This window comes from Pseudophryne corroboree, chromosome 6, assembly GCF_028390025.1.
Source record: "Pseudophryne corroboree isolate aPseCor3 chromosome 6, aPseCor3.hap2, whole genome shotgun sequence".
NCBI classification, from domain to species: domain Eukaryota; kingdom Metazoa; phylum Chordata; class Amphibia; order Anura; family Myobatrachidae; genus Pseudophryne; species Pseudophryne corroboree.
The window spans coordinates 814,014,289-814,029,360 of record NC_086449.1 but is presented as its reverse complement, the minus strand read 5'-3'; the positions used below and the strand labels follow the sequence as shown (position 1 = coordinate 814,029,360).

At 51.9% G+C, this 15,072-nt stretch overlaps 1 protein-coding gene across 5 annotated transcripts in view; it reads left to right on the top strand.

The window, feature by feature from the left end:
• Positions 1 to 15,072, top strand: part of LOC134933696 (aldo-keto reductase family 1 member C1-like) — a 243,009-nt gene that overhangs the window by 194,704 nt on the left and 33,233 nt on the right. Inside the window, exon 1 of one of the 5 annotated variants that reach the window (XM_063929079.1) lies at positions 8,321 to 9,858. The exons of 3 other annotated variants lie outside the window; for them this stretch is intronic. In XM_063929079.1, the coding sequence (XP_063785149.1) occupies positions 9,649 to 9,858 (210 nt within the window). In that variant the 5' untranslated portion in view covers positions 8,321 to 9,648. Of the gene's footprint in view, positions 1 to 8,320; positions 9,859 to 12,813; positions 12,928 to 15,072 lie in introns of those variants that run through there. One more of the 5 variants, XM_063929080.1, reaches the window with a different exon arrangement.

Below are 15,072 nucleotides of genomic sequence, written 5' to 3'. Positions count from 1 at the left end.
AGGAAGGGAGGTTGTGATAGAACCTTGTTGGTTCAGGCAAGTGGAGGCCGGTTTGCTGTTGGCGGGAGCTGTAGCAGTGGTACGGGATGGTGCCGTACCCCTACGGGTGTGCAACCTGGGGAACTCGCCAATTAAGATCCCGGCCAGGTCAGTGTTAGCTCATCTAGAGGCTATCCCTGAGGGTGGTATCGAACCAGGCCCTAGGGTTACCTTAAGGCCAGATGCATGCGAGCCTTGGACGTTGGCCGTCGCCCTCGAGGAGAAACAGGAACCCACCGCGGAATGGAACGGGGAAGTGATTCTGAAACAAATGGATGTGTCACTGGAGGGCCTTAGTACAGTAGAGGTAGACCGGGTAAAACAGATGCTGTGGGCGCGTCAGAAGTCATTTTCCCGTAGCGAGGAAGACTTTGGCCACACGACCGAGATAGAACATGAGATCAACACCGGTGACAGTCTGCCTGCTCGGGAACGCTATCAGCAGATTCCCCCGAAGCTGTACCAGGAGGTTAAAACCATGATCCAACAAATGCTGGCCAACGGCGTCATCAAGGAAAGTAAGAGCCCATGGGCTGCCCCCATCGTGCTGGTAAAGAAGAAAGACGGGACAATTCGATTCTGCGCGGATTACCGGAGATTGAACAGCTGCACCGTCCGGGACGCCTACCCGTTGCCCCGTATTGAGGAGTCACTGGCGGCTCTGGGGAAATCGCGCTTCTTTTCCACGCTGGATCTGGCCAGTGGGTACTGGCAGGTGCCCGTGGCGGAAAAAGACCAGGCGAAGTCGGCATTCATTATGCCCATGGGGCTCTTTGATTTCTGTCGAATGCCCTTCGGGCTCTCCAATGCACCGGCCACGTTCCAGCGCCTTATGGAGCGCTGCCTCGGGGACTTGCACTTTGAAGCAATCCTTATCTATTTGGATGACATCATAGTGTTTGCCCCCACCCTGGAGGAACACCTGCATAGACTGGAACAAGTGCTTCAACGACTGGAACAATACGGCCTCAAACTAAAACCCAGGAAGTGCCACCTCTTGAAGTCCAGCTTAGAATACCTGGGCCATGTGGTCTCAGAGAAAGGGGGGCGGCCCACCCCCGACAAAATTGCCGCAGTCCAAGAATGGAGGACCCCGGGCAACGTGACGGAGTTGAGGGCATTTCTTGGGCTGGTGGGCTACTATTGGCGGTTTATTCGGGACTTTGCCAAGATCGCAGGCCCCCTACATGGACTGTTGCGAGGTGTGGCCACGGATGTGCGGAATCGGGCAGTGGCGTGGGACCAAGCGCAGGAGGTCGCCTTCACGGGTCTGAAACTGTTAGGGTCTCCTGCCCTGTGCTGCCACGTCGTCATGGCAACCGGGAGACAAGTGCTAGCGGAGTAACCTGAGCGCAGCTGATACTCCGGTTCGGGTCTTTTGCTGTGCAATGGTTACAGGTTTTTGTGCTCACAGTCTGTGAGGTCTGAGTGGGGCGTGGACAGCACCTGCTATATAAAGCCTCTTCTCAGGTTAAGCAGATGCTGCTGAATCTTTGTTGGTTAGTCAGTTCCTGAAAGTTAGCCAGTACTGTGTAGCTTTGTATTTGTTTGTTGCTTACTGCAAATAGGCCTTGGGATTTGGTACTACACTCTACCAATCCAGACCTAGCAGTAAGACTGGAGTCAGTCGTTTAACTTGCTGGGGTTCTTTTGCTACTCTGTGAACTTAGCAAGTTTGCGGCTGTATTCTCAGACTTGCCTGCCAAAATCCTTTCTCACTGTGCAAGGTGTTCTGGTGTCAGTTTAGTGGCAATATGCTGAACCAGTGCACTGCAAGTGAGGACTAGGATTGTGGAGACTCTCCTTGTGTCTATTATTCCATCTCTGATCAAGGAGTTTACTTCCACACCCGTTGGTAACCCTTTAGGGTTTTGCTGTTGCCCTTAGCAACAGCATTTCGGGTTCTCTACATATTAAAACACAACATCTCGCTTCTTTCCATCTGAGCATTCCTAATACTAGGGAGACACCCAGTTTCTTAGCCTCTAGGCTTCTCTGTTCACTTTGTGTTTATTTTGTTACCCTATCACCTTCTGTGTACGTAATGTCATATTCCCCAGTCTGTCTGTGAGTTCATTTGTTTTGCATCCCTCTCCGTTCAGACACCAGTACATTCCTGCAGGCACTGGTGTGCATAACAGAAACAAGCCCTCACCCAGGCCCCAGTACTGGCGTATGCTGACTTTGATAAGCCATTCATATTGTACACCGACGGGAGCCACCAAGGCCTGGGGGCTGTACTCTCCCAGCTACAGGAAGGCCAGGAACGAGTTATTGCTTATGGGAGTCGGAGCCTCCGGGAGTCGGAGCGGAATCCCGACAACTACAGCTCGTTCAAGCTAGAATTGCTGGCGGTCGTCTGGGCGGTCACCGAGAAGTTTGCGGAGTACCTGACCGCCGCCGACTTCGAAGTGGTCACGGATAACAACCCCCTGTCGCACCTGCATACGGCTAAGTTGGGCGCTCTGGAGCAGCGTTGGGTGGCTCGTTTGGCCAAATTCTCCTTCAAAATTCGATATCGCCCGGGTAAGGCGAACACGAATGCGGATGCCTTGTCCCGCTATCCGGTGGGGTTACCTACGGGGCCCACGGATGAAGAGAGGGAGGGGCAGGAGATCCCTGACCTTACCAGAATGATCCCCAGCTCAACAGAACCCAAGGTGATGTGCGGAATTCTGCTACAGAAGACCTTGCCGGATTGGGCCATAGAACAAGGGCAGGACCAGGAGGTGCGGTGTGTGCGTGGGTGGAAGGAGCGGGATCACTGGCCGTCCTCGTCGGAGAGGCTGCAGCTTAGCTCGTGGGGCAAAAAGCTGATACATCAGTGGGAACGGTTGGCCGTACGAGGAGGGGTATTATGCCGGCAGGCTTACCTCGAGCACGAGCTCCGGAAGGTGTGGGAGATTGTTCTCCCCAGAGATTTAGCCCGTGATCTGGTGACTGAAGCACATGAGGAAGGCGCCCATTTTGGGACAGAGAAGACCCTGCAATGGATCCGTCGACAGTATTTCTTCCCAGGCTTGCAGGCCCTGGTGGAAGGTGTGTGTCAGACCTGTAGGAGGTGCGCTGTTATCAAAAGCGGCGAGCAACGGGCACCGGTGCAGACCATCAGGACCACCAGACCCCTTGAGCTCCTCATGGTGGACTATGTCTTGATAGGAGAATCGGTGCGTGGGTACCAGTACGCTATCGTAATGACCGACCACTTTACCAAATTTACAGTGGTTGACCCTACCATGGATCAGACTGCCGACACGGCGGCCAAGGCTATTGTCGAGCATTTTATCCGAAGGTACGGCTGCCCAGAGCGCGGCCATTCCGATCAAGGCGCGTGCTTCCAAGGTTGGGTGATGGAGCGGCTGTGCCGCACCTATGGTATGAACAAATCAAGGACCACCCCGTACCACCCACAGGGGAACGGAGCCTGTGAGCGATTCAATCGGACGTTGCTACAAATGCTGAGGGTCTGGGGGCTGACAAAAAGCGGCGCTGGCCCGACTTTGTCCCGGAATTAGTGTGGGTGTATAACAACAGAGTGCACCGGACCACGGGGTTCTCGCCGTATTTTCTGCTATTTGGCCGACCAGGGAAGGACCTGCAAGATCTCGATCTGTCCCTATCAGAGGAGGAGGATCAGTGGACGCGCAGTGGATGGATTGAGGAGCAGAAACGCCGCCTGACATTTGCCCGGGATGTGGCGGCGGGGAACATCGGGTCCAAACTACACCCCAGCCTGGGAGGTCGTTAGGAGGACCATTTACTGAGGGGCAAAGAGTGTTAGTCCGAGAGAAGCGGCCAAGTTGAGTGAACGATGGGAGGTGATGCCATACATTGTGCAGCGGCGAGTGTCTCCTGACAACCCCGTTTATGAAGTAAAAGCAGAAGACGGGAGTGGACGTGCCCGCACTTTGCATCGAAACATGCTGCGCCCCTGTCTATTCGAAGATCTGCTCCCCATTGAGACGGTCCCAGTGGCTACCCCTGAATTGGAGGAAGAGGATTGGTGGGCTCCACCGCCTGAAGTGGCACCAGACCCCCCGCCATCGGGAGGGTCAGCCGAGGGTGCTGACCCGGTGACTTCTGTTCCGGAGGCATCCGTTCCAACCTCAGCAACCCTGCCCAGGCGTTCAACCCGAACGACATTGGGAGTACCGGCCCCCCGTTTTGCGGATCCAAACTTCGAGTGGGCAGCGGCCCACATCTTTGTAGGGACTACAAAGGAAACAGGGGGGGGAAATGTGAGAGGACGGCGTGTTGGGGGAACGGGGGAGGTCGCCCACCTCCATCTTCCCCGGACATACAGCGGCGGGACCCAGGCGGCGTTGCGGCGGGTTTTCAGCACGGAGGGGCTTGCGTCCGATGGGATTCAAGCCCCTCCAATCATGGCGCGGCAAGACGAGGATGGCGCCGGGCGGGAGCCAATCAGGGCTCGCGCCCGGTCAGCCAATGGGAGCATGCCGCGACGAGCCAATCAGGGCTCGTCGCGTCATAGCTCCGCCCCCTCCCAGCATCTTATAACAGACGCGGCGGAGCGGGAGCAGGCAGTCAGCGCCGGATCCGGAGCAGTGAAGAGCTCCCAACGAGAAGAAGACGCGGCCGGGGAAGAGAAGAAGCGGCGGCGGTGGCCGAGGAGAAGACGCGGAAGAAGAAGGAAGAGACCCCAGTGGAGAGCAACAGGCGGCGCCCGAGGAGAAGACGTCGAGGCGGCCGGAGAAGAAGAACCCGAGGAGCCCACCCGGAGGTCCGGTGGAGAGTGCCGCAGTGTGTGGGAGGCAAAAGAGCTAACGAAGCTCCCCACTGCGGCCTCTCCCTACGGTCCGGTAAGCGGCCTCGGGCCGAGTCTCATATCCTCCCTAGGCCACCGGGTGTTCGGGCATTAGGCCCGTGGGCATATACGGGCATTAGGCCCGAACGCAGATAGGAGTTTGGGGGGTCATATTCTGTTGCGGTGGTTTGGGCGTTAGGCCAAAGCCACCCTCTGGCTCTGGTCAGGCGGGCATTAGGCCCGGGCGGCATATCAGGCACTAGGCCTGAGGCTGCAGTCAGGCACTAGGCCTGTGTCACAGTCAGGGAAGTATACCATTTGGCCGCCTCGTGTTGGGCCAGGACAAGGGGGAAAAAAAAGATACCGGCTGTAGGCCAGGGGAGGACTGGGCCTTGATCCTAACCTTAGTTGGAGGTCTGGGTCCTTAGACAGGCGCACCAGAGAAGGCATTCCTTGTACAGGCTGAGCCCCGCCCCTTTGGATACCCCGGCGAGTGGGCTGTGCGGCAGCTCGTGCGGGGCCCATTGTAGGCTGGGTACGGAGGGTCGGCTGACCCTCGCATCTTGTACACGCCTGCGGTGCTAGGGAGGGGCTGTGTAGAGATCGTCCGGGTTTTCTTTGCCCGGCCTATACCCGGGCGTCGGAGTGGACGGCGATCTCCCCGAGGTGTTAGGGCGTATCCGAGTTTGTCCTAACTGGGGCGAGGTAGCGGAACCTGCATCGGACCGGATTGTAAAGGTAACCCTCATTTGCATTGTATTCACACTGTGAACCTGTATTTGCTTGACCTGTTGAGCGAAGTTAGGTGAAGTAGCCAACCAAGTTACACTGTTTATAGTTCGTAATAGGTAGGCTCAGTTCTGTTGTTAGCCGTTTAGTTTGTAGGGAGGCTGCTGTCATTTTCTCTCCAGGATCAGAGGTTCGCGACGAGCAAGCTGACAAAAGTACCAGTGTGAGTATTCTCTGAGTGTGTGTCCTTGTCCGTGTTGAGCGCCGGTCGCGAGACCCCGCTAGGCCTAGCGGGCTCGCTCCCACCTAGGTGCGCAAGTGCCGAATAGGTGACAATTTGGGTGGCTGAGGCCCATGGGCCGATGATGACATTCACCTAACCGGTGAACGTCGCGGCCACCCCGGTGTGCCACTTTTTCCCCGAACGAGGAAGGAGTGGGCGCACAGTGATAGTGTTCCTTGTTTCCTCTAGCCGTCGGTCCCCAGACTGAGCCTCGGGCGGAGGCCCCGAAGAGGAATCCTTCTCGGACGAGCCGAGGCGGAGTGGCCAGAGTGCGAGACGCAAGCGGAGGTAAGAAGCGGTACGTTTGGACGGTCACAGGCAGTACACAATACCAGCACCCTTACATTATGGCGGTTAATAATACCGTAGGTGGAAAATTACCCCCAAATTCTGTGATTTTAGCTGTTTTTGTGTTTTTATCAAAAATCATCCAGATCCAAAAGCAAATCGAAAACCCGAAAGGGTGGTTTTGGCAAAACCAATCCAGAGCCAGACCACGAGCGGGGATCCAGAACCAAAACCAAAATACAAAACACGAAAAGTGCCCGCCGCACACCTCAAATATATACAGTATACAGTATGTATTATTTTTAGATCCATTTACTAAGGAATTGAATGTTTAGTTATATGTATTATATTCAGTCGCAAGCTCCGTACACATGGGGAGAGATGTGTGCTGAGTGAGGTGTGGGGGGGGGGGGGGGGGCGGTACTAGATTGGCCTGCATGCAAGCACAGTTTAGTAGATTGCTCACTTCACCGCTGTGTGAAGTGAGCATCTCCCCCCCCCCCCCCATGCCCCCATCCGTTCCTCCCATCACTCAGCACACATCGCGCTGAGTGCTGAGCAGAAGGGGAGATGTGTGCTGGGTGAACTGTGCCTAGATCGCTCAGCACACATCTCCCCGTGTGTACGGGGCTGTGCTCACATGGTATTTGGACACAGACCCTGAGGACATCCGTGCGGCAGGCACTTCAGGACAAAGGTCAGAATAATTGACCTATCACACGTCGAGTACTTGACCCTTCAACCTATGAAGGATGACCTCTATTGTAAAGCTTGTTTACAATTGTGAAGTCATAACCTTGTTTAACTTAGCTTAAAATGTATAGAACCATGAGCTGGGACCTTAAAGCACGCAGAGTTTCTGTATAGAAACTTAGAACAGTGATATATATATTGTTAAAAGCAGTGGAATTGTGTTTGAGTAAAAGTCGGTTAAGGGGTCCTGGGGGTATAGATGAAGAGAGAGGGCAGGCTCCATCCATTAGGCCCAGTCACAGTCTTGAAGGCCTGGAGCCTGGGAGAAGGTTAATCAGTGTTAACACTGCATGTGCATGATAAAAACCTGTAAACCTGGATAGGAAATCTCTCACCGCCTGGGGAGCAAGCTGCTGGCTTGCGGAGAGAGACACCATTACTACCTGAAGTGAGTGCTGTGTTGATCTGCTGTTTTGGTAAGTTGGACAGTTGTTTTGGTGAGTTGGACAGTAGCTCTTTCTCACACACATAGAGACATAGAGAGGAAAACCTTATTTATATATTAGTACCCAGATGGGCTAGGATTTATGTTTATGTTCTGTTTTTAAATTTTCTGCAAATAACGATAGTTGAGGCTATTTGTACCAAATACCCTGCCTAGTGTATTGCTATTTGGGGCTGCTGAAGAAAGTGTACCCATCTACCCCAGGAAACAGCATCCCCAGCCCGATCTGCTCACAATATATATTGATATAAATCTCAGTAGTGCCGGGACTCCCATGTGGCCGTGGTGCTGGCAGTGTAAAACAAATACAGTCCCAGGCAGGTAGTATTCACCTGTCTTAAATAAAAGAGCCACATACAGTACTGAAGGGGTCAGAGCTAGGTGTAGGAGGGTGGAAGGCTCTAAAGGCGGGCAGAGAAGGGCTGTGGGGTGGGAGAAGGTGGAGCAGCCAGAAATAGAATTATCTCCATCCAGGTACTACACAGACACAATGCCCGTGGTAACCCTAGATGGCGACTTCACTGTGCCCAGCGACACATTATATTCACTGACACCTCTCTAATGCCCCTTGCTCCCCCCCCCCACCCCCACCCCCACCCCCCCGCAATCCTGTTTCGGAGCCTATTTGTGTAAGGAGTAAGAAAAGGGGATGGCACAATAATGTTCTGGTCCAGCTCTGATGGTTAAAGGGTGGGGGGATGGCTGAACTGCAGACCCTAATCTTAGACATATTAGGAGGTGCTACCATGCTGAGACTTGTAGTACCATGCAAGAAAAAAAGAAAATGCAGGTGCACACTCTAAACACTAAGAATACTAATAGCCAAAATAATAATACACTGTGAAAGCTAACATAGAGTATATTTAAGGATTCTTTGCACGATTGGCCAGATATGTGGGCCCATCCACCATGTCAAGGGTCCCTAACATCCTTTTCAAAATGTAGACGGAAACGGTTCAGCCTGGATGGTATCAGAGCGTTGCTAAAGTTTTGGTTTTCCTTTTTTTTTTTTTCTATCAGCAGTTTTCAGATAACAGAATTTTACTAATTTTAGTACACTGGAATTTACTTCTGGCTTATATCATCTGACTGCAGCAGCTGTCATACGGGAAGGCTGAGAGCTGCCAGACCAGATAGGTTGGGATAAAAGGCGAAATCAGTACTGCTGTGTGACATAACTGGTGGGTGCAAGGGATGCCATTGCTATGGGGCCCAGAGAATTAGGGGGGCCTGGACCCAGGCTATAAAGTTGCATACCTATTTCCAAGATTTGCCTGCTAAGCGATTGGGTCTGATCCATTGCTCAGCCTGAGCTGTGTGACGTTACATTGTCAGTGAGGGGAGTGTGTAATGGGTGTTATAATGGTAAGAGGGCGCTGTACTGGGGCACCGTATGAACTGGATGGCACTGTAATGTGGCATAATGTGATCTGCTCATTGTACTGTGGAGGGCACTATAGTGTTACATAATAAGAACTGGGGCACTGTAGTGTGGCTCAATATGGAATGGAGGCACTATAGTGTGGAATAATATGAACTAGGGCACTGTAACATGGCATCATTTGAACAGGAGGGCACTGTAATGTGACACAGTATAAACGGGGGGCGCTGTAATGTGGCATAATATTAACTGGGGACACTGTATGTCATAATGTGAATTGGGGGTACTGTGTGACATAATATGTACTGGCAGCCCTACACTGTGATATCATGAAGAGCGAGTGCAAATAGCGCAAGCGGGCGTAAACTTCAAGGCGGTTAGGACTGCATGGGCTTTGCACAATTTTGTAGGTTAACTAACAGTTAATAGGCTTGGGGGTTGGTCCTAATTAGGATAGTGGGAGTGTTGGGAGGAGCTAGCAGACATTTTGAGTTAGACGGGATCTGCATTCTGCCTCTTTCTCCCAGGAGTTTCCCACCTTCCCTCCCTGAGTCACGTTTTTTCCCCACCCGTTTTTCTTTTTCTTTGTCAGTTGGGTTTTGTCAACCAATATCTGTGGCGGGAAAGAACGGCAGTTACAGTGGCTATTGCGCCGCTGTTTGGAGGTGCGCTCTTTGCCCAGTACATTGTATACTCTGTATACCGGGGGGTCATTGGGCTTGGCTGTCTGGTGTATTGGGGAGAGAGTTGGAGGCTCAGCATTTATTGGCGTAGCCAATGAGATAAATAATGTCATGTCATGGACATGCGTAGCGCCAATAAGTCGTAATGTCACTGTTGATCTGGTTGTTTTTTCTAGTTGCCACCATACTTAGTTTAAATATATTATAATCAGTGGTCGAAGTGGGGCAGTATACGGTTGTATGGTATACCGCCACTTCTTTCACTGATTCGGGAATGAGAAAATGAAAGTGCAGCAGGAGGCGAGGAAGTGGCCATCCTGCTGCACATGTTACTCCCGTCCCTGCTCGGCGGCCGGCGGCTGTGTGGAGCGCTGTACTAGCTCACAGCTGCTCACCGCCGCCCACTGCACGCCGCTCACCACCGCCAGCCGCCCGCCACCAGCCGCCCACCGCTGCCAGCCACCAGCCGCTCACCCTCAACAAATGAGTCAGGTAATGTTCCCCTGCTGTCACCCTCTCTCCCTGTCGTTACTGTCCCTGTCCCTACTGTCACTCTCTCTATCTCTGCTGTCACTGTCGTCATTCTCTCTCTAACTGCTGTCACTGTCATCACTCTCTATCCTGTCGTTACTCTCTCTCCCTGTCGTTACACTCTCTCCCTGTCTTCACTCTCTCTCCCTGTCGTCACTCTCTCTCTCCCTGCTGTCACTGTCGTCACTCTCTCTCCCTGTCGTCACTCTCTCTCCATGTCGTTACTCTCTCTCCGTCGTCACTCTCTCTCCATGTCGTTACTCTCTCTCCCTGTCGTCACTCTCTCTCCATGTCATTACTCTCTCTCCCTGTCGTCACTCTCTCTCCATGTCGTTACTCTCTCTCCCTGTCGTCACTCTCTCTCCATGTCGTTACTCTCTCTCCCTGTCGTCACTCTCTCTCTCCCTGTCGTCACTCTGGCTGTCCCTGCTGTCACAATTTCGGCTCATTCAGTGTGCTATAATGTGAATTTAGGCTCATTTAGTGTGCTATAATGTGAATTTCGGCTCATTCAGTGCGCTACAATGTGAATTTCGTCTCATACTGTGTGCTATAATGTGAATTTCGGCTCATTCAGTGTGCTATAATGTGAATTTCAGCTCATTCAGTGTGCTACAATGTGAATTTCAGCTCATTCAGGGCGGGATTTACTAAAGGGAAAATGCGGTAAAACCCCCGTTTTACCGCATTTTCATATGTACTAAGTCCCGACCGCCGCGTTTTCACCTCATAGGGTATTGCCATCTTTTTATGGCGATACCCTATAGAAGCCTATGGGATTCTTACCGCCGCCCCACGCCGCATCCCGCCGCCGCCCCGTGCCGCTAACGACGACCCCCCCCCGCATACCCGAGCTGCTGCTGCCTGCTGGTGCGGCCCCCCCTCCTCCTTCTCCCCCGCATCACAGCCTTGTCTCCTTCCGGCTGCAGGGGGGAGGAGGAGGAGGAGCCGGGGACTCCCTGCCCACGTCGCCTCCCGAGTCTGGGAGGTGACGGAGACCCCCGCAGACCCCGGCAGACCACATCGCGGGGGGCCTCCTATACCGCATTGCGATACTAATCGCATATGTTAGTACATATGCGATTAGTATCGCTGCGGTAGGCGGCGAGAGGCGGCGATTACTTATAGTAAATCCCGCTGTCAGTGTGCTATTTATATATAGTATATATATATATATATTTATATATAGTATATATATTTATATATAGTGAATTTCAGCTCGTACCATGGGGGTAATTCCAAGTTGATCGCAGCAGGAAATTTTTTAGCAGTTGGCCAAAACCATGTGCACTGCAGGGGAGGCAGATATAACATTTGCAGAGAGAGTTAGATTTGGGTGTGGTGTGTTCAATCTGCAATCTAATTTGCAGTGTAAAAATAAAGGAGCCAGTATTTACCCTGCACAGAAATAAAATAACCCACCCTAATCTAACTCTCTCTGCACATGTTATATCTGCCACACCTGCAGTGCACATGGGCCCTCATTCCGAGTTGTTCGCTCGGTAAAAATCTTCGCATCGCAGCGATTTTCCGCTTAATGCGCATGCGCAATGTTCGCACTGCGACTGCGCCAAGTAAATTTGCTATGCACTTAGTAATTTTACTCACGGCTTTTTCATCGTTCTGGCGATCGTAATGTGATTGACAGGAAATGGGTGTTACTGGGCGGAAACAGGCCGTTTTATGGGCGTGTGGGAAAAAACGCTACCGTTTCCGGAAAAAACGCAGGAGTGGCCGGAGAAACGGAGGAGTGTCTGGGCGAACGCTGGGTGTGTTTGTGACGTCAAACCAGGAACGACAAGCAGTGAACTGATCGCAGATGCCGAGTAAGTCTGAAGCTACTCAGAAACTGCTACGAGGTGTGTAATCGCAATATTGCGATTACTTCGTTCGCAATTTTAAGATGCTAAGATTCACTCCCAGTAGGCGGCGGCTTAGCGTGAGCAACTCTGCTAAAATCGCCTTGCGAGCGAACAACTCGGAATGACCTCCATGGTTTTGCCCAACTGCTAAAAAATTTCCTGCTGCGATCAACTTGGAATTACCCCCCATGTGCTATAATGTAAATTTCAGCTCGTACTGTGTGCTATAAGGTGAAAGGGGCACCAGCACTAGATAGTATAAGGGGTTCTACTACACTGGACATGCCCCCTGTGTGTGACCACGCCCCCTTTTGGGTGACCACCCCCCTCTTTTCTGGAGCGCGCGCGCATAATTGCATCCTTGACTTTTGCATACCCCCACTTCAAAATTTCCACTTCGACCACTGATTATAATTAAATAAATTACGGTTGACCGATTTTAATGGCTTTTTAGTGGTCCATGTCGTTATTTGTAGATAAGTTCAGTTAGTTCATATTTAGTTGTAAGGTTATTGTGTAATGATGTCATGAGGTCCGACATCGGCCGATAGAAAGATTATGTAAACCAGGAAACTACAATGGTTCAGAAAATAAATGAGGGCACTTCTATGTGGTATAACATTGACTAGGCCACTACTATGGTTCAGAAAATGAACTATGGCACTACTATGGGGCATAAAATTGATAACTGCTGTGGAGAGGTTTCGCTCTAGAATCATTGGGACAGGGCCCCCTTCGAGATGTTGCTATGGGGCCCACAAAGTTCTGGCTATGTCCCTGCTGAAACAGTAACAATATTTCTCACTGGTGGGAAAAAGTGATAGATCCCAACATACTGTAGGATGAATAGAGGTCATGTATTATCTAGCTACCAGGATCTGCTCTAAGTGACCCTGCAGAACCTGATTTTCTGGGTGCAGATTTACATGAAAATGCAGAGATGAGAGGGAAACGTGCTGCACGCCCTCAGGATCCGGCCTTGCTCGTTACAGCCGGCAGCAGTGAAGGGGAGGGATGGAGGATACTATGTCCAAAGTGCAGACTAGTGTTCAGTAACTTCCTGATAGATCAGAGACATAACATGGCGTTGAATGAAGGTTCTTGCGTTGTGCTGAACGATGGGCATAAGATGCCAGTCATTGGTTTTGGCACGTACGCCCCGGTGAAGGTGGGTGAGTGGGCAGGAGAGGATTATGGGATGATTGATAGCTGTTTATGTCTGGTAACATATTCTAAACATTATGGCGCCAGTGAAGAGTGAAGCATTTGCCTGTTTGTGTATACTGGGGGGAGATATACTAAGTGATATATTGGAGAGAGATAAAGTACCAGCCTATCATCTCCTAACTGTCATGTTACAGGCTGTGTTTAAAATATGACAGGAGCGGAATGGCTGCTACTTTATCTCTCTCCAATATATCACTCTCTAAGGCTTTAGTACATCTGTCCCATTGTGTGTATTCGTATTCGCACAGAGCATGCTCCAGAATATAGGGTCTAATTCAGACCTGGTCGCACGCAAGCGGTTCTTTGCACTGCAGCGCTCAGGCAGTCGCCGCCTACTGGGGAGGGGGAATTCGCTGTGCAGGGGTGCAAACGCTTGTGCAGAGAGGACATACTCACCCGCTACGATGAACCAAAGAGGCCTAATTCAGACCGCTCGCTAGCTATTTTTTGCAGCGCTGCGATCAGATTGTCGCCGCCCATAGGGGAGCGGATTTTAGTTGTGCAAGTGTGCGATTGCATGTGCAGCCGAGCGGTGCAAATAAGTGTTGTGCAGTTTCTGAGTAGCTCTGAACTTATTCAGCCGCTGCGATCACTGTAGCCTTTTTGTGGCCGGAATTGACGTCAGACACCCGCCCTGCAGACGCCTGCGTTTTTCCAACCACTGCCAGAAAACGGTCAGTTGCCACCCACAAACGCCCTCTTCCTGTCAATCTCCTTGCGATCGGCTGTGCGAATGAATTCTTCGTTAAATCCATCATTCAGCTATGATCCGCTTTGTACCCGAGCGACGCGCCTCGCCAGGAAGCGACGCGCCTGTGCATTGTGACCCATGCGCAGGCACACTTCAGACCTGATCGCACCGCTGCTAAAAACGTCAGCGTGCGATCAGGTCTGAATGACCCCCCTAGCACACACAATTTTGGAGCGGTGGAGACAGAAGTAGCGGCATTGGACTGTGCAGTGTTGGGCGGAAGCGTTATTACACCTGTTTTGCGCCATCGCTGTCATGTACTAAGCTTTGGAGAGCTGGAGATACAGGGCCTAATTCAAACCCGATCGCTGTTGTGCGAAATCGCACAGCGGCCGATTATCGAATGACTGCACATGCGCACGGATCGTAATGCGCAGACGCGAGGCCAAACTGTGAAAAAATCCTGCGTCTTTTTGATCGCTAGGCGAACGCAGGCTGATTGACAGGAAGAGGACGTTTGGGGGTGGTAACTGGCCGTTTATTGGGAATGTCAGGAAAAATGCAGGCGTTCCCAAGCGTTTTCAGGGCGGGTGTGTGACGTCAGCTCCGGCCCCGATCAGCCTGATTCTATCGCACTGAGGGAGTAAGTCCTGGGCTGCGCACACTCTGCACACACTGGAACAATCATTAGATGGTGAGTGAGTTGGGAACAGATTTGCAGCTGGCCGCTGTCTGGTGAACACAAACATTCGCACACTTGCACGGGGCGGGTCATCGCTCTCTATGGGCGGCGCCTATCTGATCACAGCCCTCTGCAAAAACCCAGAGGAGCCATCAGGTCTGAATTAGGCCAAAAGTACCAACCAATCAGCTCCTAACTGTCACTTTTCAAACACAGCCTGTAACGTGGCAGTTAGGAGCTGATTAGCTGGTACTCTATGTCTGTCCACTGTATATCTCTCCAAGGCTTAGTAAATAGGCCTGTCTGATACCTGCTGCCATCCCTCCATTCCCACCGGCAGCCGCATCCCTCATAGGTTTCTATGGGACATATGATGCTGCCAGATTTACCAATGTGCGGAGATGGTTCCCCAGGAGCACGCCATGGGCAGAAGCCCCAGCAGCCCACTGAGCACATTGCAGGTACGAGATCTTTTTCGGAGACCCTGTCCGTGCGGGAGCAGGTTAATACATCCCGTCAATATAACATATTGCATACCTTCCAACATTTAGATGTAAAAAATCAGTGCAGGGGGCGCACCCATTTGTAGAGGGGTGGGACAATAGATAAAGGGGGCGTGGTCACACGTAAAGGCGGGCGGGAGACGTGTCAGCGGTGACTTATAACAGCAATGCACTGTAGAGAATACACCATAGTCCAGTATAAGGTAACAT